Source organism: Rhinopithecus roxellana, chromosome 5, assembly GCF_007565055.1.
Source record: "Rhinopithecus roxellana isolate Shanxi Qingling chromosome 5, ASM756505v1, whole genome shotgun sequence".
Classification (NCBI taxonomy): domain Eukaryota; kingdom Metazoa; phylum Chordata; class Mammalia; order Primates; family Cercopithecidae; genus Rhinopithecus; species Rhinopithecus roxellana.
The window spans coordinates 85332556-85358520 of NC_044553.1; the positions used below are offsets into that span (position 1 = coordinate 85332556).

The 25965-nt window shown below is 49.4% G+C and overlaps 2 protein-coding genes across 2 annotated transcripts in view; one reads left to right on the forward strand and one right to left on the reverse strand.

Annotated features, from left to right (window-relative positions):
* The window catches only part of PIGH (phosphatidylinositol glycan anchor biosynthesis class H), a 43545-nt gene extending 27702 nt beyond the window's left edge, over positions 1–15843 (forward strand). The window contains exon 4 of the mRNA XM_030930971.1: positions 15759–15843. Within this exon, the coding sequence (XP_030786831.1) occupies positions 15759–15821 (63 nt within the window). The 3' untranslated portion in view covers positions 15822–15843. The remainder of the gene's footprint in view (positions 1–15758) is intronic.
* PLEKHH1 (pleckstrin homology, MyTH4 and FERM domain containing H1) overlaps positions 1–25965 on the reverse strand; it is a 55309-nt gene that overhangs the window by 14234 nt on the left and 15110 nt on the right. The window contains exons 3-13 of the mRNA XM_010366691.2: positions 18340–18402; positions 16760–16909; positions 14499–14582; positions 11917–11998; positions 11058–11815; positions 4935–5013; positions 4085–4176; positions 2006–2156; positions 1631–1773; positions 520–630; positions 18–104 (exon numbers count right to left, since the gene is read on the reverse strand). Coding sequence (XP_010364993.1) covers positions 18–104; positions 520–630; positions 1631–1773; positions 2006–2156; positions 4085–4176; positions 4935–5013; positions 11058–11815; positions 11917–11998; positions 14499–14582; positions 16760–16909; positions 18340–18402 — 1800 coding nt within the window. The remainder of the gene's footprint in view (positions 1–17; positions 105–519; positions 631–1630; positions 1774–2005; positions 2157–4084; positions 4177–4934; positions 5014–11057; positions 11816–11916; positions 11999–14498; positions 14583–16759; positions 16910–18339; positions 18403–25965) is intronic.

A 25965-nucleotide genomic window follows, 5' to 3' on the forward strand; every position in this document is an offset into this window, starting at 1 on the left:
GCTAGGAGCATGCTCACCTGAAACGTCTGTGAACCCTCCCCTCGAACAATTTGGCAGCGGGAGTTCAGATCCACTTGGCCTTGAGGTTTCCGGATGACATCACTCTGTACAGAAAGTATTGGGGAGGAGAGCCACTGAATGTGGAGCCTTTCCGGAGCACCTCATTTACGCTCAGCTCTTCCTCCAGGTCCGAAGCAAAGGGAAACACGACTCCCAGCATTCCGGCTGTGTTATGATGGGTGACTTATTCTAGATTCTGGTTATAGCTAAATGGAACCTTAATCAGGAACATGGATCCTTCTGAGAACCTCCCCATTTCATTCTGAGAACTCATGGCCAGGCTTAGGTCCCCAAGTGTGGCTCAAAGCTTCAGGTGTCCAGTGAGGTTGCCTCTCCCCACCTGCCAGACCTTTGCTCTCTGGCCTTGGGCCACATTCCCCCTCCTCCATCCCATCTGACATAGTCCAGGGTGTGACGTGGAGTCCTTTCGACTGCAGTGCTGGGCAGGGAGATTCTCACCGGGGACTTGTAGTACATAATCTGTCCCTGTCTCAGGACAAACCAGCGCCTCTTCCACGTCTTCACCCGGCTCCCCATTTTCAGCAGGTAGCCCGACTTCTCCAGTGACTCCTGAGGGGTGGAAGGGTGTAGGGGAAGATGAAGAAAGGGGAAATCACTCAGGGCTCCCAGACATCACACAGGTCCAAATGGTCCAGCTGCCTCACTACTCTGTCATCAATGAAATACAAAATTATTGAGTACCTACTCAGTGTATTTTCAGAATACCATACCCTGCTACGGTTCAGGGAGGACTAAATAAAACATGGGTGGTCCTGCCAAGGAAGGGCTCCCATGCTAGCTGGGGAAGACCTCACTATGAGAAGGTAGCAGAGCAGGGGCTGCTAGAGGGAGAGGCTGGCCAGCGAGAGCTTCAGGAGAGAGCCGGCCCTGAGCTGGCCTTGTTAGGACAGGTCAGCCACTCCCTCAAAGACAGACGAGGAAGAAGACCATTCCAGGCAGCACAGAGCAGGGAGAGGGCAAGGCAGGTCTGGGCAACCATGGACACATCAGCCAGGCGGGACTGGAGGGTCATGGAGCCAGGGAGATGATGGGGCAGTAGAGAGGTGTGAGCAAGGGATGGGGAATTACATCTGGATGGATGCTAGCCCTGGCATATAGTGGCACAGCTTGGAGCCTCAGGCTTCTCATCTATAAAATGGGCTAATGACCCCAAGAGGATTGTGAGGACAAATGAGACAATGCCTGGAAACTGAGCACAGTGCCTGGTGCCCTCTAAGAGTTCAATAAATGTTAGCTTGCGTTAGCATTCCAGGTGATAAAACAAAATCATATATGGAAAACTCATGGGGCCTGGTGGGCCACAGCATACTCTCAGTAACTAGCCATTGCTGGTATTCCAGGAGCTCTCTGGGCTCCCTCCTTCCTTCCTCATGGGGGTCTGTGTCTGACTCCATAACTGTACACCCCCAGCCCACGCTCCCTGTCCCCATCCCCCAGCTCTAGGGACCCCTCACGTCAGGCGGCTACTGCCTTTGTCTTGTGCTGAGGGTCCCAGCAGCCTCTGCTGACATTCTGCTCCCACCCTGCCCCTGCCCGTTTCCCGGCTCACCCCGCCCAGGCCCAGCCCGTCGGTGGAGTAGGATGAGGTGCGCTGCAGTTTGTGCTCAGGCTCTGAGTAGTCACTGTCCAGCGAGCAGGCGTCTGGGGGGATGGCGTAGTCACCCTCCGAGCTCAGTGAGGACATGGAGACACCTTGCCGAGGGAGGAGGAGTCAAAGCCTGGGTCCCACACCTCCCCAACTCACGCAGTCCAGGAGCTGCTGAGCCTTGACCACCCACCCGGGACCCGCTCTCTGGGGCTGGGGGTGGAGCTGCTGGGGGGTTATGAGCTCAGATCAAGTGGGGATCCCCATGTTCAAGTGCCCATGGGAAGAGGTGAGGGGCTCCTTGCTGCTGCACCCTACCCCTGCTCCTCTTCTCTGTACCTCTCTTGATGGCCCGGGGGCTGCCTAGTCCACTGGTCTTCCTAGACTCAGAGCAGGGAACTGAGATTCGGAAACTCGCCTGAGAGCTGCAGTCATCGTCGGACCCAGAGGACTCGTCCATAAAGGGCATGTTGCTGATCTGCGTGGCTCTCTGCAAGACAGGCCCCTCCCTCACTGCAGCTCAGGCTGCAAAACAGTCCTCTCCCACCCTGCAGCTTGCACTCCTGCTCCAAGCGCCCATGGTGTGGCCAACCCCCAGCCGGGACTCTGAACAGACAACTGTCCAGTGTAAGGTCCCTCCTGGCCTCACTCCTGTGTCATGACCTCCATGTTTCTCAGGCCTCCCTTCCCACACACCATCTTCTGTGGTCCCCAAAGCAGCTGCCCATCACGACTGAACGCCTGCCCACTGTAACCCTCACTCCTTGCCACTAGGGGGCCCAAAAGCTACACCACAGACCGAGTGTGCCATGCAAGCTTTAAAAATGTGTGGGGTCGCAACAATCAATGATTGCATCTCCATTGGCAAACATTTAAAGTGACTGACTAAGTGTTGGTGAGAGTATGGGGAGAAGATGAGGAAAACGAAACTCTAGTGTGTAAGGCATTTTTAGAAGGTAATTTGGCAGTACCTGTCAAAAATTAAAACATGCATATAATTTGCCCAGAAATCCCACCTCCAGAACTCTGTCCTACAGAAATATGTAGATGTAAGTTCACAAAGACATATGTGCACAGTGATGTTCATGGCAACATTCATATTAGAGAAAAATAGGGACACAGCCTAAATTATCATTGGAGGAAAGCTTTAGGTATTAATAGTTACGGTGCTTCGATACCAAGGGTACTGGACACCTGCAGAAGGCGCGGTGGCTCAGGACTGTAATCCCAGCACTTTGGGAGGCCAAGGCAGGTGGATCACGATGTCAAGAGATCAAGACCATCCTGGCTAACATGGTGAAACCCGTCTCTACTAACAATACAAAAATTAGTTGTGCGTGGTGGTGCGTGCCTGTAGTTCCAGCTACTCGGGAGGCTGACGCACGAGAATTGCTTGAACTCGAGAGGTGGAGGTTGCAGTGAGCCAAGGTCGCACTACTGCACTCCAGCCTGGTGACAGAGCCAGACTCCGTCTCAGAAAAAAAAAAGGAGGAGGTAGGGAAGGAAAACCTGACATGTGGTTATTCACATGGTTAGGTGAACAAGCAAGGCATAGAACGACATGTATATGAGCACCTTTTGTGTGCACACAGGAGACAGTGAGAATGTGCTGCATATTTATAAATGCATCAAAAGGCCTTACTGAATAAACACTAAACATTCATGATAGCTTCCTCTGGGCTTACGAATTAGGGAAAAGCCATGTGAGAGGAAATTTCACTTTTGGTTTTTTATTCTTCTGTAAAAAATTTTATCAAGTATTACTATTATGATTCACAAACCAATAACAGAGACAAAAATGTGTATGAAAATATTGCAATTATATCTGATTTTTGTTTTTAAAATGTAGTGACGTTATGGGAATATAAGTTGGAATATACCTAAATAATTCTAGAAGGAGCCCTGCTGCCCTCTGGGACCTGGGGAGTGGGGCAGACATGAGAAAAGAGGGGGAGGCCCATACAGCGGGCATAGGCTTAACCTTCTTACCTTGTCCACATTCATACTGATTCAAATTTTTGTAAATGTGGAATTTTTATAATCACAACATAATAAACAATAAAACAAAATGACACATGTGGGCTGAGCTCCCTGGCCAGGGTAACTATGTGTAGAAGCCTGGCCCTAGCGGGCAGGGGGGAGGGATTGCATTGGGAGTTATATCTGATGTAAATGACGAGTTGATGGGTGCTGGTGAGTTGATGGGTGCAGCACACCAACATGGCACAAGTATACATATGTAACAAACCTGCACGTTATGCACATGTACCCTAGAACTTAAAGTATAATAATAAAAAATAAAATAAAATAAAATAAAATAAAAAAAGCCTGGCCCTAGAGCCCCGCCCCAGTCATTGGATGATGAGGCCAGGGGCCTTTGCTGATGAGACACCCCCTATTTGTGCAGCAGTTTCTTACCCCCTTCAGTGCTGTGTAGACAGGCACAGTGACATTCTTGTAGACCAGGCCAGAGAAAGACCCAGGGGAAGCAAGGGCAGGAGGGCTTGAAGCTGAGCAGGGAAGAGAGGAATGAGATTACTCAAGGGCATAACCCAGGAAGAGGTGTGGGAGAAGCAGAGAACTGGGCAGATGGCATTGCCTCCAGGAGCAAGTCGGTGACAGATCTCAAGAGGGGGGCCAGGGCTCTGTTCATCTTCTCCACCTTGACTCACTTTGGGGACCATGATCTCCATGTGGTAAAGGATCCCTCACAATAGAATCCAAAAGCCTTACCCTTTAACCATTTTCTCCTTCATGACGTTTGCACAGTGTTCCACTATTGCAGATGTGAGTTACAAATCATGCGGCTATGGGACCATCCCACAGCCCTCCTTGTGGAGATTTGGTGGCTGGCTGGAGAGAAGCCAGTGAGTGGGGTCCATGTAAATCAGAACACTTGGGACTCCTCCCACCCACGGCCCTGGCACTGCAGAAGGGAAGCCTGTGCAGGTGGGAGGCTGGGCTGGAGGCCCCCTCTCAGATCCCTTTCAGCTCTGTGACTGGCTACTTCACAGAGTGATGTGATGTAGCTGAACCTGTACGACTTCCCTTTCCCTCCTAGGTGGGCCTTGCTGTGATTTCACCTGAACTTCACCTGCTGGGGAGGGGAACAGGGTGCCAGGCAACACTGGCCCTGGGTGTTGCTTGAAGTCTTCTCCTCCCCGCTTGCCCACCCTGCCCACCCTGGGTGTTTGGTGCCTCCAAGCCTCACGTGGGGACTCACTGTAGGGGAAAAAATGTGCCCTAAGTTCCCACATATGGAACTCACCGCAGCAGGCAGTATTGCTTCTGGGAGACACGTCTGAGAGCCGCATGCCTGATGTGGCCACAGCATAGATCCGGCTCTCCTGAAACAAGAGGTCCTAGGAGGGTCAGGGCCCAGCATCATGCCCACCCCACCCCCTCCAGGCATGTGCAGGAAAAAGCATGGCTTTGGGGGTGGGCAGACCTGCGGGGGGCAGTGACTGGCTAATAAATCTTGAGCAAGTTACTTCATTTCTGAGACTCATTTTCCTCTGCTCTAAATGGGGGTAATAATACTTACCTTTCAGGCTGCTGTGAGAATCAATGAAATACTTAATGTAAGCATTTAACACCTGGAATATAATCAGTGCCCAACAGTTCCCTGGCTTGCCTCCACCCTTCACCTTTGGGGCAAAGGAGGTTCAAGAGAAGATGGGTCAGTAACCTGTTGCTCTGAATCCTACCTGTTTTAGAAACTGTTGGGTCTCAAGATCTCACCCCCAGAAGTTAGGGATACTGATAATGAAGAAGCCACTGGGGCCACACGACAAGGGCTCTTTTGTAAGCCAGTTGTTTGGAACTTAGGGCACATTTTTAAAAAATTCTCTATTGTTTCTTTTTAAAAAAAATTATTTATTTGTTTTTTAAGTTCCAGGGTATGTATGCAAGATGTGCAGGTTTTTATATAGGTAAGCGTGTGTCATGATGGTCAGCTGCACCTAACAACCCATCACCTAGGTATTAATCCCAGCATGCACTAGCTCTTTTCCCTAATACTCTCCCGCCACCACCCTTCCCTGCCAGTCCCGCTAAGTGTTGTTCCCCTCCCTGTGTCCATGTGTTCTCATCGCCCAGCTCCCACTTGTAAGTAAGAACATGCAGTGTTTGGTTTTCTGTTCCTATGTTTGCTGAAGATAATGGCTTCCAGCTCCATTCATGTCCCTGCAAAGGACATGACCTCATTCCTGTTTATGGCTGCATTGTATTCCATGGTGTATATATACCACATTTTCTTTATCCAGTCTACCATTGACGGGCATTTGGGTTGATTCCATGTCTTTGCTATTGTGAACAGTGCTGTGATGAACATATGTGGAAACTTAGGGCACATTTTTCCCCTACAGGAATAATGTCGTATCATGGCCAGGCTTCAGGGCCAATCTACAAAGCCTATTTTGCCCAACAGTTCTCCAGCATCCCCATGCAGAAGACCCTGGGAGAATGCCTGTCCTGGGTCTGAAGTAGGCCACAGGCCAAAGGCCAAAGGAGCTTTTCCTAATGGCCCCGATTGCTCATAAACAACCCACATGGCTACCTGCACCTTCTGTATCTGTTTGCTCCACTGAGCCTTTGGTCAGCCTTTGGAGGAATGCCCTGCTGGCTCAGGGAGGCAGCTAGATGTGCTGTCACTTGGTGGGGTCAGATGGGCTAGGAGATGGTGTTGGAAGGGAGGTGGGTACCTATTGGGGTGTCATCCCAGAGGGGAGCAGCAGCCCTGGGGCACCTGGGAGGAGAGAGGGCAGAGCTGATGAGTGCTGCCATGAGACGCTGAGATCACTGGAGGGGCGGCAAGGCAGGAGACAGAGAGGCAGTGAGGAAGGAGGCCAAGGAGGGTCCTGCAGCAGGGCAGGGAGTTTTTGTGCTCGTGTAGGGCAGATACACCAGGCCCAAGAAAAATTAGGCATAAAAAGGATTATTTCTGCCCACAGCGGTGGTGGAATTTAACCAAGGACAGGCCTCTAACTTTGCAGAGGAAATGAAACTGAAGTTTGAAGGATTTAGGTGAAACAAAGCCTAGAACTGTTTGACAAAAGGTTATCTAATGCCTAACTCACAAGGTTGTTTTAAGGATTAACTGAAAAAAGGGCTTTCCAAACTCTAAGGTACATAAGTATTTCTCACACCCTCAGATTGAGAAATGTCCTCTGACATTTCTTCCCCCTGCCCCCCCACAGATGGTTACTGCCCTATTTTTTCCCCCCCAGATGGTTACTGCCTGGGAGAGAGAGAGGCTGGGCTGTTTGGCCACTGTGATTTCTTAAGCCCTCCCTGGAACAAGAGTGATCACACCTCAGGGGCCTGGGAAGGAGCTAGCATTGTGTCTTGTTTTCCCCAGGAGCAAGTTACAAAGGGGATAGCACAACAGGATGAGATCTCCTTACATTCTTTTGGCTGATTCTTGGGTCCTCGGGGCCTAGCTGGGGGCAGGGAGGGTCTATGGGAAGACCTGCCCCTGCCCCTTAAGGCTTCATCCCAGAGTTCAGCTGAGGTTCCTGGGGAGAATGTCATCTGATATGCTTTCTATACAGAACAAGAGGAGAGAATAACTCCTCGTCTTCCCATTCCTCCTTTCCTCCTCCACCCTCTCTCTCGCACACACACACTTAACCTGTTCAGATAGAGAAGATCCACTCTTTTTTTTTTTTTTCTTTTTAAGACAGGGTCTGGCTCTGTCACCCAGGCTGTAGCACAGTGGCAAGATCTTGACTCATGGCAACCTTCACCTCCCTGGACTCAAACCTAACTTCCACTTAAGCCTCCTGAGTAGCTGGGACTACCAGCATGTGCCACCATGCTCAGTTAATTTTTGTATCTTTTTTGGTAGAGATGGAGTTTTGCCATGTTGCCCAGGTTGTCTTGAACTTCTGGGCTCAAGCAATCTACCTGCTTCTGTCTCCCAAAGTGCTGGGATTATAGGTGTGAGGCACCGCATCCGACCCAAGACCCACTCTTTTTTTTTTTTTTTTTGAGACAGAGTCTCGCTCTGTCGCCCAGGCTGGAGTGCAGTGGCGGGATCTCAGCTCACTGCAAGCTCCACCTCCCAGGTTCCCGCTATTCTCCTGCCTCAGCCTCCCAAGTAGCTGGGACTACAGGCACCCGCCACCTCGCCCGGCTAGTTTTTGTGTATTTTTAGTAGAGACAGGGTTTCACCATGTTAGCCAGGATGGTCTCGATCTCCTGACCTCGTGATCCGCCCGTCTCGGCCTCCCAAAGTGCTGGGATTACAGGCTTGAGCCACCGCGCCCGGCCAAGACCCACTCTTAAGCTATCACAGTGAATGGCTGTATTTTGGCAAAATGGCAAAGGGAGCAACGCTTCTTTCTGGTAGCGGCTGCACATTCCTTGCCTGACTGCTCCCCGCTCCCAACCTCTGCGTTTGGACGCCAGAGCAAGAAGAGGGCCAGCAGCCCAGGGGACCAGTGCTCTTCCATCTCCTAGTCTTCCTGATGTGCCCCACTCTTGGCTCAAATGGGTCTCCAGTCTTCCAGGTGTCCTTGTAACAACCAGAAGCTGGTCAATAGTCACTGACAAGGATATAGCCCAAAAGTCTAGGGCTGTGCGCCTCCCGAACCAGCATTTCTTTGTTTTGTTTTGTTTTGCTTTTTTTGTTTTGTTTTGTTTTTGAGACAGTCTCCTCTGTCGCCCAGGCTGGAGTACAGTGGTGCAATCTCAGCTTACTGCAACCTCTGCCTCCCGGGTTCAAGCGATTCTCCTGACTCAGGCTCCCAAGTAGCCAGGACTAGAGGTGCGCACCACCGTGCCCAAATAATTTTTGTATTTTTAGTAGAGACGGGGTTTCGCCATGTTGGCCAGGCTGGTCTCGAACTCCTGACCTCAAGTGATCTGCCTGCCTCAGCCTCCCAAAGTGCTGGGATTACAGGCATGAGCCACCATGCCTGGCTTAGAACCAGCATTTCAAAAGGAGGCCCTGGGAGGTACTGCTGAAAATACAGGTCTCCCAAGCAGTGGTGTGGGGTGAGTCCACCCTGATGCTATCCCCTCTCCCAAGTGACCTCATTCCTCCTGCTGCCAGGAGCCAACGCTTAGATGTCCCCCATGGTATTGCTGCACACCCCAGCAGCATATGTGGAGGGGATGTCTGCCCATGAATAAGACTGACATTTGCTGTGGCAATCTCCCTTAAGAGGAAGTACAGCTGGAGTGTGAGAGCTGGGCTTCAGAGCAGCTGGAACTACATTTAAAGCCTGGCTCTCAGACCAGGTGAGGTGGCTCTCGTAGCTGACGAAGGAGGATCACTTGAGGCCAGGAGTTTCAGACCAGCCTGGGCAACATAGGGATACTCCATCCCTACGAAAAATTTAAAACATTCGCCAGGTGTGGTGGCGTGCATCTGTAGTCCCGGTTACTCAGGAGGCTGGGGCGGAAAGATCCTTTGAGTCCAGGAGTACAAGGCTGCAGTGGGCTGTGACTGTGCCACTGCACTCCAGCCTGAGTGACAGAGCAAGACACTGTCTGTCAAGTAAATAAATAAATAAAGCCTGGCTCCCTCACTAACTATTACATGACCTTGGGCAAGTACCTAAGTCTGTGGGGAACAGTGGTTTCCTGACCTGTAAAAGGGAGAAACCACACCTTACTCCTTGTAAGGAAAGGAGCCTTCCCACAGGCTCTGTGTGAAGCCCTTAATACCCGCATGCCATTTTCACTAGTGACCTGTGAAATGTCATTTTTATAGCCTGTCTCATTTTTATTTTAACTTTTTTTATCATGGAAAATGTCAGACACAGGGCCAGACACAGTGGCTCACACCCGTAATCCCAGCACTTTGGAGGTCAAGGTGGGAGGATCACTTGAGCCTAGGAGTTCGAGACTAGCCAGAGCAACACAATGAGAGCCCATCTCCACAAAAAATTTAAAAATAGCTGGGCATGGTGGTACATGCCTGTAGTCCCAGCTACTGGGAAGGCTGAGGTGGGGGAATTGCTTGAGCCCGGGAAGTTGAGGCTGCAGTGAGCCGTGATTGCACCATTGCACTGCAGCCTGGGCAAGAGAGCAAGACTCTCTCAAAAAAAAAAGGGAAAAGAAAAAAAAGTGTCAGCCTGGGCAATATGGTGAAACCCTGTCTCTACTAAAAATACAAAAATTACCCAGGCAAGGTGGTGCATGCCTATAGTCCCAGCTACTTAGGAGGCTGAAGTAGGAGGATTGCTTGAGCCCAGGAGGCAGAGGTTGCAGTGAGCCAAGACTCCACCACTGCATTCCAGCCTGGGCGACAGAGTAAGACCCTGTCTCACTTAAAAAAAAGAATGATCTCATGTGCCCATCGCCCAGCTCAGCAAAGATTAATGATGTGTGGTCAGTTATGCTTCATCTGTGTCCCCACCCCTGGCCACCAACCAGATCATTGCTTCTGAAGTATTTCTACCAGACAGACGTCAAGACATTTTATCCAATGTTCCAAGTAAGGAAGCTGGCCTGGTGCAGTTGCCTGTAATCCCAGCACTTTGGGAGGCCTAGGCAGGTGAATCACTTGAGGTCAGAAGTTTGAGACTAGCCTGGCCAACATGGTGAAACCCCATCTCTACTAAAAATACAAAGAATTGACTGTGCATGGTGGCGGGCACCTGTGGTGCCAGCTACTCGGGAGGCTAAGGCAGGAGAACCCAGGAGGCAGAGCTTGCAGTGAGCCAAGATCGTGCCACTGCACTCCAGCCTGGGCAACAGAGCAAGACTCCGTCTCAAAAAGAAAAAATAATTAGCCGGGCATGGTGGCACACACCTGTAATTCCAGCTACTTGGGAGACTGAGGCAGGAAAATTACCTGAACCCAGGAGGCAGAGGTTGCAGTGAGCCAGGATCGTGCCATTGCACTCCAGTCTGGGCAAGAAGGGAAGGGGAGGGGAGGGGGCCAACACCTACCTACCACCTACTGTGAACCACTACTGTAAGTACTTTCATAACAGCCCTATAAAGTAGGTACTATTATCCCCATTTTATAGATAGGGAAGCTGAGGCATAGAGGTTCAGTAACATGCCCAAGGTCACATAGTTAACAGTTCAACCCTAGTGGTTTGCTTCTGGGGCCTATGCTCTTGACCATTATACCAGACCATCTGAAAGACTCACAAAGATTAAATGAGAAAAGGTATGCAAGGCACCCAGCTTGATGTATGGTGCACGGTGAGCACTCAGGAAATGACAGTCAACCGCCATTCACATCATTCTGAATTCTAGCTCTGACCCTCACTGGTTGGGTGGTCTGCACAGGCTCCATGGTACCTGCCTGCCACGGCCACCATGAGGATGCCAGCAGCCTCCTCTCCTGCTCAGTGCATGGCTGTGCTCAGCCAGCAGTGTTCTTGTCATTAGCTCTGCTCTTCTGCCCAGCCCGGAGCTTGCCTCTTACCCAGGATGAAAACTGGTGCAGCGGGGGTGTAGGTGGCTTGTTACCCAGCTCCACTTCCTCCAGCTCAGCTCCAAGGGCCTTCGGGCTCTCTCTTTCCTCATTCTTCCCTGCTGGGGGTGGCTCCTCCATCTCCATCTTCTCTGGTTCCTCCAGGTACCTAGCTCGGGACTCCAGCTCAGGAAGGCCAGAGGGGTGGAGGGCTGAGAAGGCCCCAATCTCAATGCTCACCACACGGTCAAAGTGCCCACGGCCCACCTGGGGCTGGCTGTGGTGCCTTTTGGCCAACTGGATGCTGTCCCGCGGGGTGCCAGGAGCCCGCACCTTTGGTAGGGTCAGACTGCTGCCAGGGCCACCTTCCCTGGCAGAGGTCTTTGTCCCAGGGAGCATCCCTCTCTGGGCAGTAACCAGACCCTCACCCCAGGAAGCTGAACCACATCTGAAGGTACGAAGCTTCATGCATGGCTGGTGGGGAGGGCCCTCTCTTCCCAGATGAGGTTGAAGGGGCTTGGCCTCTACCATTTCCCCAGAATGGACCGTGCTGGAACTAGAATCCTCCAAGGGGCTTGCTGCTTCAGAAACAGAGTCCTTGCTCTGCAGGGCATCTGGGGAAGGTGCAAGCACAGCTGCCTTCAGACCCTGGGCCTGGGAGCCACTGTTCTGGCCCATAGGCTGGATTCCCGGCTCTGAAGGGACCGAATCCTGCTCTGCAGCTCCGTGGGGGGGCACCAGCAGCTTCCACGAAGGAGCTATCTGAATAGCTGTGGTTGGGGTAAAAACAGTCACATTGAGAGCTCCCGTAGCTCAGCCCCATATCTACCACACACACCTACCACACACCTGCACACCCTGGCCTGCCTACCTTCTAGTGCATCTTGAAGGGCTCCCACCTGCTCCACCAGGTGCTGATTATGGCTTTTCAGATGCTGATTCTCCATCTCAAGCTGAGCAAAAAGAAAAATGAAGATTTAGGACACCCAGCCTACAGGTTTAGACGTATTTTTTCAATTCTTTTTTTTAGACAGGGTCTCGTTCTGTTGGCCAGACTGAAGTGCAGTGGAGCAATCTTGGCTCACTGCAGCCTTGACCTCCCAGGCCCAAGTGATCCTCCCACCTCAGCCTCCTGAGTAGCTGGAATCATAGACGCACACCACCAAGCCCAGCCAATTTCGTTTATTTTTTGTAGAGACAAGCTCTCGCTATGTTGCCCAGGCTGGTCTCAAACTCCTGGACTCAAACGATCTGCCCACCTCAGCCTCCCAAAGTGCTGGGATTACAGGCATGTGCCACTGCGCCTGGCTGCTGCATTTTCTTTTCTTTTCTTTTTTGAGACAAGGTCTGGCTCTATCACCTAGGCTGGAGTGCAGTGGTGCAATCTTGGCTCACTGCAACCTCTGCTTCCAGGGCTCAAGCCATCCTCCCACCTTAGCCTCCCACCTCAGCCTCCCGAGTAGCTGGGACTACAGGTGCATGCCACTATGCCCAGCTAATTTCTGTATTTTTTGTAGAGACAGGGTTTTGCCATGTTGGCCAGGCGGGTCTCAAACTCCTAGCGTCGAGCAATCCACCTGCCTAGGCCTCCCACAGTGCTGCTGGGACTGTAGGTATGGGTCACCGCCCCCAGCCTGCATTTTCTTTTATTTGTTTTTGTTTTTGTTTTTGTTTTGAGATGGAGTCTCGCTCTGTCGCCCAGGCTGGAGTGCAGTGGCTGGATCTCAGCTCACTGCAAGCTCCGCCTCCCGGGTTTACGCCATTCTCCTGCCTCAGCCTCCTGAGTAGCTGGGACTACAGGCGCCCGCCACCTCGCCTGGCTAGTTTTTTGTATTTTTTAGTAGAGACGGGGTTTCACCAGGTTAGCCAGGATGGTCTTGATCTCCTGACCTCTTGATCCGCCCATCTCGGCCTCCCAAAGTGCTGGGATTACAGGCTTGAGCCACCGCGCCCGGCCTGCATTTTCTTTTAAATTAAGTCCAACACACTTTTATTGAGTATCTTTTAGCAAGGGTTGGGACTGTGAGAATATGCAGGTAAGCCACGCATCAGGCCCAAGAACTTGCAGCCTACCAGGTGACCTGAGATATGCATCCAAAGAAGGGGACAGAAAGCAAAATGAGCCAATACCCTCCTGCAGGTGTGAACCACTTGTGTGGGGAGCACAGAAGAAAAGATGTATGTTCGTCAGCCAGGCGTGATGGCTCATGCCTGTAATCCCAGCACTTTGGGAGGCTGAGGTGGGTGGATCACCTGAGGTCAGGAGTTCAAGACCAGCTTGGCCAACATAATGAAACCTGTCTCAACTAAAAGTATAAAAATTAGCCAGGCATGGTGGCTAGTAATCCCAGCTGCCAGGAGGCAGAGGTTGCAGTGAGCTGATATTGCACCATTGCACTCCAGCCTGGGCAACAAGAGCGAGACTCTGTCTCAAAAAATAAAATAAAAAAAAGTAGGTTTGACCTTTTCCAAACTGCAATTCCCACTCCTTTTATTTAGAAGGAGGTTGTTTTCTGTTTGTTTGCTATAGCACTGTAGCTTCAAGTCCTGAGTTTCCTAAACAAAGGTACAGCATGTGATAAACTACAAAAATGGAAGATAGAAAAGGAAGGTGGAATAGAGGTTACCAGGGGCTGGGGGAAGAGAGAATGGGAAGTTAGTGTTTAGCAGGTACAGAGTTTCTGTTTGGGGTGATGAAAAGTTTTAGACATAGATAGCAGTGATGGCTGCACAACACTGTGAATGTACTTAATGTCACTGAATTGTACACTTAAATGGTACATTTTATGTATATTTTACCACACACATACAAATAGTTAAAAAGAACTAAGAGGATGAAAGAGAAAGTAGTGCAGTGCGATGGTTCACGCCTGTAACCCCAGCATTTTGGGAGGCCGAGGTGGGCGAATCACCTGATGTCAGGAGTTCGGGACCAGCCTGGCCAACACGGTGAAACCTATCTCTACTAAAAATACAAAAATTAGCTGGGCATGGTAGCACGCGCCTGTAACCCCAGATACTTAGGGAGGCTGAGGCACAAGGGTCCCTTGAACCCAGGAGGTGGAGATTGCGGTGAGCTGAGATTGCACCACTACACTCCAGCCTGGGCGAGAGAGCGAGACTCTATCTCATAAATAAATAAATAATAAAAGAGAAAGTGGAGAGAGTGGATGATGGCCTGTGTGGGCTTCCTAGAAAGAAACTGAGGGGGCTTTTCAGAAGTAAGACACATTCCTTCTCCCAAACTTAAATCCAGCACCAAGCTAGTCAGGAGCTCCAGGGAGACCCAACCAAGACAAAAGGAAAGGGGAAGTAAACCACAGTGTCTCAGCATGGAGGCTGAATGCAGAATAAGTGCTGGACAGAACAAAGGTCAGCCGAGGCACCCCAGACAGAAGCGGGTAGGAAACTCCGGGGGTCAGGGAAGGCTGCCAAGATAAGTTTCCAACCCACCTCTGCCAACTTGAGTGTCACCCATTCCTTGATCTTTGTAGCTTTTTCTTGAATAGTTTTTGCTTCCTCTGCTCTCATCTGCTTCTGCAAGAAAGAGAGGGCCTTCTGTTAATCCCAACAGTCACCAGGAGAGTGACTGACTGGAGGTGGGAGACTCCGAGAAGAAACGTCAAGTGTGCGTGCCACTGACCTCGCAAAGCCAGTGAGCAGAAATCGTTTGTTGCAATATTATTTGATAAGGTAACACAAAATTTAAAAACTCAAAACTGGAAATAGTCTAAGTGTTCACCACTAAGGGGTTGGCTGAATAAACACGGCACATCCCTGACATGGAAGGAGAACGCTGTGATTCCACATGCAAGCAACATTAACAGTGAGGAGTGGAAATCAAGGATTGGGGAGGGAGAGAGAGGTGACTTGTCGTTTTATAGTCCTCTGGCTGTTTTTGTATTTTTTACTATAAGCTTGTATGTATTACCTTTATAGATAAAAAATAAGGTGAAATTGCAGACAGCTGAGGTATTTCCATCAAAATAGTCAAAAGAGGAGATGATTGAAAAGGTTTGCATCTAAAGAGGAGCAGCCTGGCCGGGCACGGTGGCTCACGCCTGTAATCCCAGCGTCAGACATCAGACTCTCAGTATTTCAGAGCTGGAAGGACCTTAAAGGTCATCTAGTTTAAGGTGTGGCAAACAATGGCTTTCAGTCCAAATCCAGTCCTCCATCTGCTTGCCCCCAACCAGACGTGTTTTTGTCAATAAAGTTGCACTGTAATACAGCTATGCTCATTCATTTATGTATTATCTGTGGCTGCTTCCATGTTACAACAGCAGCTTTGACCAGTTGCAACAGAGACCTGTAGCCCACAAAGCCTAAAATAGTTACTACCTGGACCTTTACAGAAAAAGTTGGCCGACCCTGACCTGGTTTGATACTGTCTTTGTACTTCTGTGGCAACTAAGGCTATGGCAACAAATGACTTGCTTCTGTCCATTGATGGCACAGCTGGGACTAAAACCAGGTCTCTTGACTCACAAAACAGTGCCCTTTCTTTTATGATCTTGACCTACTGATTCCGATTGTAAAAGGACTTTTTTTCTGACCTAAGGAGCTTTAGCAAGAGTCATTTTGTCCACCAACCCCCAGGATGCTGCCGCTTCTAACTATGAGCTACTCAGAAGAGAAGGTATGTCTAAAATCAACGGAAGAATTGGTCAGAGATTCCATGTGTCAAAATTCTATTTTTCCATCATTTTTCAGGAACACATGGTACCCACAGCATACAAAGTCACCTCCATTAAGGGCCGATTCGATGAATGCTGATGGATAAACATGAATCTGCCCATGATGGTTGGAAGGCACCATCAGGATCCTACATGGAGAAGGCATGTGTAGGAAATTAAAAGTCATCTGTCCAGACTGTGGCGTGTTTAGTTGGAAATGATGGCACTCTGGCACCAGGGGAAAGCTGGGTAGGTAAGGTCAGTGGCAGAGGAAAGGGACAGAACTGGGATGGAGTTGGTGAGATTGTGAAGGGGAGAAGGCAGGACACAGGAACTGGCAGGGGGATGTTCCAGAAGTCCTCTCAGGAGCAAAGGTGCCGAGTGGAGCTGAAATGCTGTGCAGTGGCCTCTCCTGGGTTCCCATGTGCTCAGGAGGGAAGACCCTGGTTTTCTGAGGAGGCAACAACTTTGGTCTCTGCCTCTTCAGCTTCATTGAGAAACTTTGGGCAACCAGCTGGCCATGACTGACCATCCAGTTCTGCGCAGCTCTTGATCATACTACAGCCAAGTATCAAGTGTCTCATCTTGGCAGGGCATGACAAGGCCAGAATGGAGAGAGAAAAGCTCTCCTTACCAAGTACTGACCACGTGCCTGACGCTAGGCACAGGTCACACAGGATGCTTCTCCCAACAGCCCTATGAAGTGTTTCCACCCTTCTTTTATAAATGTGTAAAATAAGAATCAGTGGCTTAAAAGCTTTGCCCACCGTCAGAAGCAGCAGGTGCTAGAGGTGGGCTTCACACCCAGATCAGTCTGCCTCCAAGCTCCTTGTTCTACTCTATCCCCTGCTTGGCTTCTAATGAGCAGATGTGGGAGGAACAGCCCTTCCTATAATGAATTTCCACATAAAAGAACAGGCTCAGGAGGGAGCGAGTTCCCCAGCACTCGAGGGCTTGAGCAGACCAGCTCAGGAAGCTGGGGGCCAGCGGGACAGATGTTGAAGAGGGCATGGTGCTCCCTTGCGCACGAGCCCTTACCTGCTTCTCCAGCTGAGCCTCCAGCTGGCTGATGAGCTCATCTTTGCCTTTTATGGCTTTCAGCAATTCTTGGTATTTCCGGTGCAGGCTCCCCGCAGAGTCCACATTCTTCAGATTGGACAGTTTTACTTTCTCTTCCATGACACCCACCTGAAAAGTACAACGATCTCATAGTATCTCCCATCATTCACACGGGGTGTGCAGTGGCCAGTAACGTGGGATGGGACACCCTCTGATGCCCCAGACTGTGACTCCCAGGCACAGCCCTTACCCAGGGCTGTCTGAGCCAATTAATCCAATTATCATTTATAAAGCTCCAATCTGAGCAAAAGAAGGACTAACAAAGAAGAAACTCATTTTGGCTACTCTAGGTCATAGTAATGGAGAGATAGGTACGAGGAGGGCAGAGGAGATGGTAAGTGGAAAAAGCAGCTGGTCTTGTGTCATTGACCTCTGTGGATCCCAGTAGGGATGAATTGAGCAGGACAAACAGCCTAGGAGAGCAACTGTCCCAACCCCACCATGGTAGAGATATTTACTGTTCACTGGACAGCCATGTGCTGCCTCATATTTCTCAATCCTCCTGCAGCTAGATGGAGCCATGTCATTGATCCAACCAATGGGGTCCAAGTGGAAATGGTGCATCATTTCTGGACTCAAGTATGTATGTATATATTTATTTATTTAAAAATTTTTTAAAACAGACAGGATCTTGCTATATTGCCCAGGCTAGATTCAAACTCCTGAGCTCAAGGGATCCTCTAGCCTCAGCCTCCCAAGTAGCTGGGACCATAGGGGCATACTGCCGCACCTGGCTGGGCTGAAGTATTTAAAAGCTGGTGCAGGGTGAGTGTGGTGGCTCACACCTGTAATCCCAGAACTTTGGGAGGTTGATGCAGGAGGACTGCTTGAACCCAGGATTTCAGACCAGCCTGGGCAAATAGTGAGACCCTGTCTCTAGAAATAACTAACTAAATAAATAAATAAATAAGGTCAGGTGCATGGCTCATGCCTGTAATCCCAGCACTTTGGGAGGCTGAGGTGGGTGGATAGCTTGAGCCCAGCAGTTTGAGACCAGCCTGGGCAACACAGCAAGACCCCATCTCTAATAAAAAATAAAAATACATAAATTTTAAAAATAAGTAAAAGCTAGTACACAAACATCCAGCTTTCTTTCTTTGCCATGGCAACCAAGAAGGCTGTGTATTCCAAGTGTCCAGCTGTAAGATAGGCGAGCTTCCTTTAACCTGGATTCCTGAGTGACTGTGGAAGCGGAATCACTGGCTAACCCTCAATGGACAGGTTCCATGAGTGAGAACTAAATGTGATAAACCACTGAGACTTCAGACTTAATTTGTTACCATAGCATAGTCTAGCCTATTTGGAATACTATACCCAGTTGCTATATGGATCTTTACGCAAAGACTCCATTCCCACAGAAAGCTCCATGCACACTCATTTGTTCAGGTATAACACAGCACTGCCGGTGATGTGTGTGTCCACCTGTGTCCATGGGAAGGGCCTGGAAGGGCCGACAGTCAATCCCCTGCATGTTCCTACCAATCCCCTCCCCTGGTTACCTGGGTCTCAGCATTCTCTGCTCTCTGCTCTGCCTCCAGCAGCCTCTGCTCCAGCTCCTGCATCTGCTCGGCCAGAGAGAAAGGGGAGATGTAGGTGCCATGTCCCTACCATAAACATGGCATCAAGGCCACTTGTGCACTTAGAGAATTGTGCACACACTGCACACAGGCCAGGCCAGGCTTCAAGTGCCCATCTCAAGTGGCTCAAGAGTGTCAGGGTAAAGATTTTCAAGGCAACTCTCAGCTCCCTAATCCTGAGTTCATGGGGCAGGTGAAGAGCCCATGGCTGCTGTCCTCTCTGCTGAGGGAGTGGAGGCCCAGCTCTTTTGTCCTGATGGAGGGTGTCCGAGGAGGGCAGCAGCTCCACTGTCATTCTTTCTGAGCATCCCGCCCTGTCCTGGCTTCAGTCTCCCCTTCCCGAGGCCCCTTTCATCTCAGCACTGGGTCGAAGGCGGGGCCATGCCACTGCTCCCATAGGGCCCACCCTGTGTCATCAATAGAGAACGTTTCTCCCCACTCAGAATATCTCTGGCTGGGGACGAATACCTCCTCACCCACAGTCGAGGACACCTCTGCCTGTAAGGGCTTCAGGGCTATCACCTTATTTGATTTCTTTAATCTTAAAGAACTAGAAAGAGAAAGAGAGGCTCAAGATACACTTTTCAAAATTCTATCTTGTGAGCTGGGCATAGTAGCTCACGCCTGTAATCCCAGCACTTTGGGGGCCTAAGGCGTGAGGATCACTTGAGCCCTGGAGTTTGAGACCAGCCTAGGCAACATAGCAAAACCTCGTCTCTACTAAAATTTTTCTTTTCTGATTAGCTGGGTGTGGTGGCATGCACCTGTAGTCCCAGCTACTCGGGAGGCTGAGGCAGGCAGATCACTTGAGCCCGGGAGGTTGAGGCTGTAGTGAGCTAAGATGGCACACTGCACTCCAGCCTGGGCGACAGAGTAAGGTCCTGTCTCAAAAAAAAAAAAATTTTTTAAACATAAAAATTCTGTCTTGCTGCCAGTAGAGGTGTGTCACTCAGGCCTGAGGAGCATGGAAATTCTGGAAATTACACCAAGTTGGCCAAACAAAGGGACCGAAGTTCTTGTACATGGAGGCTCTTCAGGTACCAGATCTAAGCTGAAGACTAAAGAGCCGCTCACGAGCCCACAACCTACACGGCATCTCTTTCCAGCTTCTCAAGCTCATGGCTTGGTAAGTGAAGTGTGCATTGGATGTCAGCTCCCATTCTCCCCCTGCCAGGGCACCACTGTCTGTTGCCATCACCACAGACAGGGCACCACTGTCTGTACACCATCACATGGAGGACCCGCAGAAGCAGAGCAAATTCATGCATCCCGCTCTCATGTCTAACACCATGTGCCACAGCCTAACTGGGACCGCTACTTCCTTCCCCAGCCTGCCTTGCCCCAGAGTAACACATATGCTTCATACATGTCCCAGAAACATTGCATCCCAGCTGCGCCTTCCACGAGGCTGGACAGGCCCAGTGCCCCTCACTTCCCAAGCTCCAGCCCAACCTCCTCTCTAAGGATTTGGCCTCTTCTCTGGCTATTCAACCTTCTCCCCTCAGCCTGGACCCTAGCTGATATTTACCAGTGAACTGATCAATCCTTCTCTCTTTCCCAGTCTCTCAGCTGAAATTCTGCTTTCCTTAATTAAAAGGTAGATGAGCAGGATCCCTCAGCCTGCTGCTAGACAGTGAGAGAAAAGTTACACGGGAGCAGGAGTTCGTGTTTGGGAACCAGGGGGACTTCTTTGCTCAGGGTGGCCTTCCCTCATCCATTGTTTTCTCCTTCATGGGACTGGGGAGACACTGATGCTTTCAGGGCACATTCCCTTGGACAGAGAGTTAGAGTTATGCTCATCTGAAGATCCCAAGTAAAACTCAAGACTTAAACCCATGGGACAAAAATGCCCCAGTGCTCCCATGGATAGGGCCCCTTCTGACAGGCAATCACGTGTTCAAGCCAAGGATGCCCACACCCCTTCTTTCCTTCCTCTCTTGGGGTTAGTAACACTACTCAAACCTCTTGATGGAAGCTGAGTGAGTGGGTTGGTTCTGGTCAGTTTCAGGCATCGATGTGAGCCAGATGGACTGTCCTAAGTCAAACAGTCCTCAGGCTTGTTCCAGAGGAGTTCCTTGACCTTCACACAGTTGCCATGCAGCCACGGGGCAGATAACAGCACAGCATAAATCAATATTATGGTTATAGTGGTGGTTGTCCAGTGCAAAAGGAATTCTACTTGGTGGTGGGGGGTTGGTTGATACATAGTGGTGGCCCCCAGTGTTGGTACTGCATAACCCTTCCCTCTTCGACACCAGACTTAACTGGCCAGCCAGGTTCTTTCTCTCCAGGAATCTGGAATCAAGAGATCAGAGGCTGGAGCCAGGGAGCTGCCCTGGAGAAGGGGCACAAACCTCACCAAGTCATGGTTGCTGGATAGTTCCTTCGGTTTTGTGAGCTGCCCCAGGATCCTTCTAATAAATCTCATTTGCTTAAGCTAGCCAGAGTTGGGTTTGTTTTTTTTTTTTTTTTTTTTTTTACCAGAAATAATCTAGTGAATGCAATGATTAGGAGCATTTTCTTTTTCAAGAATAAAATGAAATACTAAATGGGAACGCCCTGGACCCTCAATACGTTTCCTAGGTTGAACTTCAGCAGGATACTGAGACCATTGAGACCTAACTAGTCTGCTCTGTAGCTTAGAAGAAAGCATAGGCTTTCCATTGGAAATGATAATTCATATTTGTGACATTATTCTGCAACGACTGGCTGATATTTTCTAACTTCATCTGACGGAAAAACTTGTCTTGCTCTTTTGCAAATGGAGACCAAGGTGGAGTAAAGGATAAACTTGGGTCTTACCTCCCATGGAGGCATTTCCATTTGGGTCAAGAGTGATAAGTCAATGACATTGGTCAGAACCAGAAATCGCTCTGTTATTGACAACACAGCGAGCATTTTTTCCCCTCCAGATTTTATTATCTATCCCATGCGCATGCTATTACTGAAGTAGATGGAATGGCAAGGTACCTTTCAGAGCCTGGGGTCCCCCTTGGGGTATCCCCCCAGCCCTCGGTCACCTTCTCTCACTGCCAGGTGGTCCTCATTACTACCAACCCTCCCAGTCCTTGTTATCCACCTGGCAAGGACACTTGACACTCAAAGCATTTCATATTCACTTTTATGTTGGAGTATTCTTTTTTCTCTAAAACTACTGTCTGAACACTTCAGCCCCAGCATCAACACTTTTCACGAGGGGAGATCTTTCTTCTTCACCCTTGCTTAAAGGGCCACACCTGGAGCTCTGCAAAGCTGGTGCTATAGGTGGGCACCCTTATTTGGCTGTTCCAGGGTTCTCTAGGACCATGTCCTCAGCTGTCCTTTCAGTGTGTCGGTCTGGGGTAACACACCAGCCAAGGAGGTGTCTGACAGGGATCTACTTTCACCAGCTGCACATAAGACTCATAAGCTGCCCTAGAACTGGCTGCAGCAACCTGATGAAGTGCACTTGGCACCAATCTGGTATTTAACCCCCAAGTGTGCAGCTCCTTGTCACACGCTGTGAGGTGCTGTGAAATATCAGCCCACTGTGGCAGGAGCACCTGGGACTCTCCTGTACTCCCAGCACAGTCCTGCCGTGCCAAGCAGTGGCCTGAGCCAAGAGCCACACCATCCTGGTCTCAATGATCCCTTTGAGAAAAGGGTTCAATATTCTTTATTTTTTAGACAGAATCTCGTTGTGTAGCCCAGGCTGGAGTGGCCGATCTCAGCTCACTGTAACCTCCACCTCCCAGGTTCAAGCGATTCTCATGCCTCAGCCTCCCAAGTAGCTGGGATTACAGACGTGCACCACCATGCCTGGCTAATTTTTGTATTTTTAGTAGAGATGGGGTTTCTCCATGCTGGTCAGGCTGGTCTTGAACTCCTGGCCTCATGTGATTCACCTGCCTCAGCCTCCCCAAGTGCTGGGATTATAGGCGTGAGAGGTTCAACATTATTACCGCTGCTTTGCACCCATGGGAGAGAACGGCACACCTAAGAGGTAAGGCTCTGGAACTTGATTGACTCCACCACAGTGTGGCTTTAGAAAATTCCTTAACCTCTCTGTGCCTCAGTTTCCTCATCAGTAAAATAATAATAATAATAATAATAATATGAATAATGACACCTCCTAGGATCGCTGTGAAGATTCCACACACTGCCCCACGTAAAGCACATGTGTATGGCCTGGCATTCGGAAGTTTATTGGTAAAAGCTACTTGTTGGTTTTTTCCTGTACAAAGATGGCACTTAGGAGCAGGGAGACCAGTTTGGCCGGGACAGTGTGATGCTCACCTGTTGTCTCAGCATGACTAGTAATAGAGCCCCCTTTCACTTTCTCTCCAGAGTGATAGATTTAGGTGATAGACTGTATGATCGGACTACTTAGGTTCACCTACAGAAAGAATGGGTTTAAGCCAGAGGTTGCCCACTATTAATTTAAAGAGTGTCCTATAAGACCTACACTGTGTTGTGGGCATTTAGCTTATATGTATATAGCTAAACAGGGCCACTTGGTCTGTGTAGGGCTGTGTGTATATACATGTAGGACATTTAGGCTACACTTATGTAGCTAAAGAGGGCCACTGTCATAAGCACTGTACATGCATTAACTCGTTTATATTTCATAACAACCCCAGAAGGCAGGGACTATTAGTATCCCTGTTGTGTGGATCAGGAAGCTAAAACAGAGAGGTAAGGTAACTTGCCTAAGGTCACACAGCTACTAAGATTCAAAGCCAGAATTCAAACGCAAGTAGAGTGGCTCCAGAGTCCATGCTGTCAGCCACTATACTGTACTGCCTCTCACATCCAAATCTCACATGTCACATAAAAATCCAGATTCCGGCCGGGCGCGGTGGCTCAAACCTGTAATCCCAGCACTTTGGGAGGCCGAGACGGGTGGATCACGAGGTCAGGAGATCGAGACCATCCTGGCGAACACGGTGAAACCCCGTCTCGACTAAAAAAAAAATACAAAAAACTAGCCGGGCGAGGTGGCAGGCGCCTGTAGTCCCAGCTACTCGGGAGGCTGAGGCAGGAGAATGGCGTGAACCTGGGAGGTGGAGCTTGCAGTGAGCTTAGATCCGGCCACTGCACTCCAGCCTGGGCGACAGAGCGAGACTCCGTCTCAAAAAAAAAAAAAAAAAAATCCAGATTCCATGTACATCTTGATTTCCACCTTCTCTTAAAAAATCAAAAGATCTGGCCACACTAGCATTATATTTTCTATTTTCTATAGCAGTAAGTGGCTTCAGCCCTTCCCCTCACGTTTTCCCAGAACCTCGTGCTCTCTTCATTGTCTCATCTATCTAAATTAACTGCAAACATTTGAATTTGCAACCCCCAGTTTAGCCATTACATTGTTCTAACTCTGTTGTTATCAAAGACAATTGTTTTGGCCGGGTGCCACATGTTTGTAATCCAAGTACTTTAGGAGGCCGAGGAGGGTGGATCACTTGAGCTCAGGACTTCAAGACCAGCCTGGACAACATGTTGAAACCCTGTCTCTACTAAAAACACAAAAATCAGTCAGGCATGGTGGTGTGCACCTGTGGTCCCACCTACTTGGGAGGCTAAGGTGGGAGGATTGCTTGAGCCTCAGGGGCAGAGGTAGCAGTGAGCCGAGATGGCGCCACTGCACTCCAGCCTGGACAACAGTGAGACTTTGTCTCAAAAAATAAAAAATATAAAGACAACGGTTTTCATTTTTTTTTTTAAGCAACAGCTCTTTTGTTCAATTAAAATCATATGCTTATTCCCAAATATATAAAATACATGAATGTGGGGCTGGGAAGAGAAAGGGCTCCAAGTCTTGTCTATGGGCTCCACTATACCCCACAACCCCAGAACCTCTCTGGGCCACATGGGGCTCCAGGGATCCACTAGAAAGACAGCTGAATGGGGCCTGAGGTAAGGCCATGGCAGAGGTTAGTTGCAGGAGAGACTTTCAAGGGCATAAGAATTACACGTGGGCTTTATCACCATGCAGATTCCTTGGCTCTGCTCACAGAGCTTTTCTTTAGCAAGTCAGAGACATAGCTCCAGAAAGTGCTTGTAAAGAAAGTGCTTGTGGATGAAGGAGGTGGTCCACAGACCACACTGTAAGAAACAGTAGCCTGGCCACAGAATGCAAAACAAAGCTGACTCCTTTAGGGATGTAGCCTGGACCCATAGCCCCATCAGCACCTCTTCTCAAATGGTTCACCAGCACTACAGAACTCATCCATACCATGGTTCCTGAGAAATACTATGACGAGCAGGAGGGCAGGCTTATAAAAAAAATAGGGGGTTAGAAAAATAATTTAAGGTTGGGCACAGTGGCTCACACCTGTAATTCCAGCACTTTGGGAGGCTGAGGCGGGTGGACCACTTGAGGTCAGGAGTTCAAGACCAGCCGGGCCAACATGGTGAAACCCCGTCTCTACTAAAAATACAAACATTAGTGGGGTGTGGTGGCGTGTGCCTGTAATCCCAGCTACTCGGGAGGCTGAGGCAGGAGAATCTCTTGGACCTGGGAGGTGGAGGTTGCAGTGAGCTGAGATCACACCATTGCACTCCAGCCTGGGTGACAAAGTCAGACTCCGTCTCAAAAAAAAAAAAAAAAAAATTAAAAATCTCTCTTTTACACACACACACACACATACACACACACACACACACACACACACCCCCACAGAATAAAAGCCCTAGAACGCATCTTCTCCCAAAACAAACCAGATTTGTGAGCACAGAGACCTGCTAAGACCCATTCCATGATGATTTAATGCAAACTTCAGCATGCTTCCAACTCATCCTTGTATTCTCCTTTTATGGTACCTGGCCTTGTCACAAAGTATGAGATATTTTAGGATATGTTTTTCTGGGCTACCCATATGTTGTGAGACTGGCACTTAAGCTGAACTGCTGCCTCTGTATAATCCATCTGAGGTGGGAGGAGCAACATCCATTGTTCTCTTGCTTAAGAGGAGTGAATGGAACCATTTATCCACTCAGAAAAATTTCTGAACTACAAATTTTTGGTAGGTAGATCAAAAACTGAGTTATACTCCAAAACCTTGGTTGGTAAAACTGGCGAGCAATTGGGATACAGCGAAAGTACACATGGTTGCACTGGAACTGGACTTGGTAAACGCTGCTTCATTTAGAAGTTTTAAAGCTACAAACAGAATATGTTTTGTCATATTATTTCTTCCCTCTCTTTTTTTTTTTTTTTTTTTTTGAGATGGAGTTTTGCTCTTGTCGCCCAAGTTGGAGTGCAATGGTACAATCTCTGCTCACCACAACCTCCGCCTCCTGGTTTCAAGCGATTCTCCTGCCTCAGCCTCCCGAGTAGCTGGGATTACAGGCGTGCACCACCACACCTGACTAATTTTGTATTTTTAGTAGAGACGAGGTTTCTCCATGTTGGTCAGGCTGGTCTCAAACTCCCGATCTCAGGTGATCCGCCTGTCTCAGCCTCCCAAAGTGCTGGGATTACAGGCATGAGCCAACACTCCTGGCCTATTTCTTCTTGTATTAATACACTCAAAGCCCTTTTGGCATAAAGAAGCAGATAGGGAGTAAAGA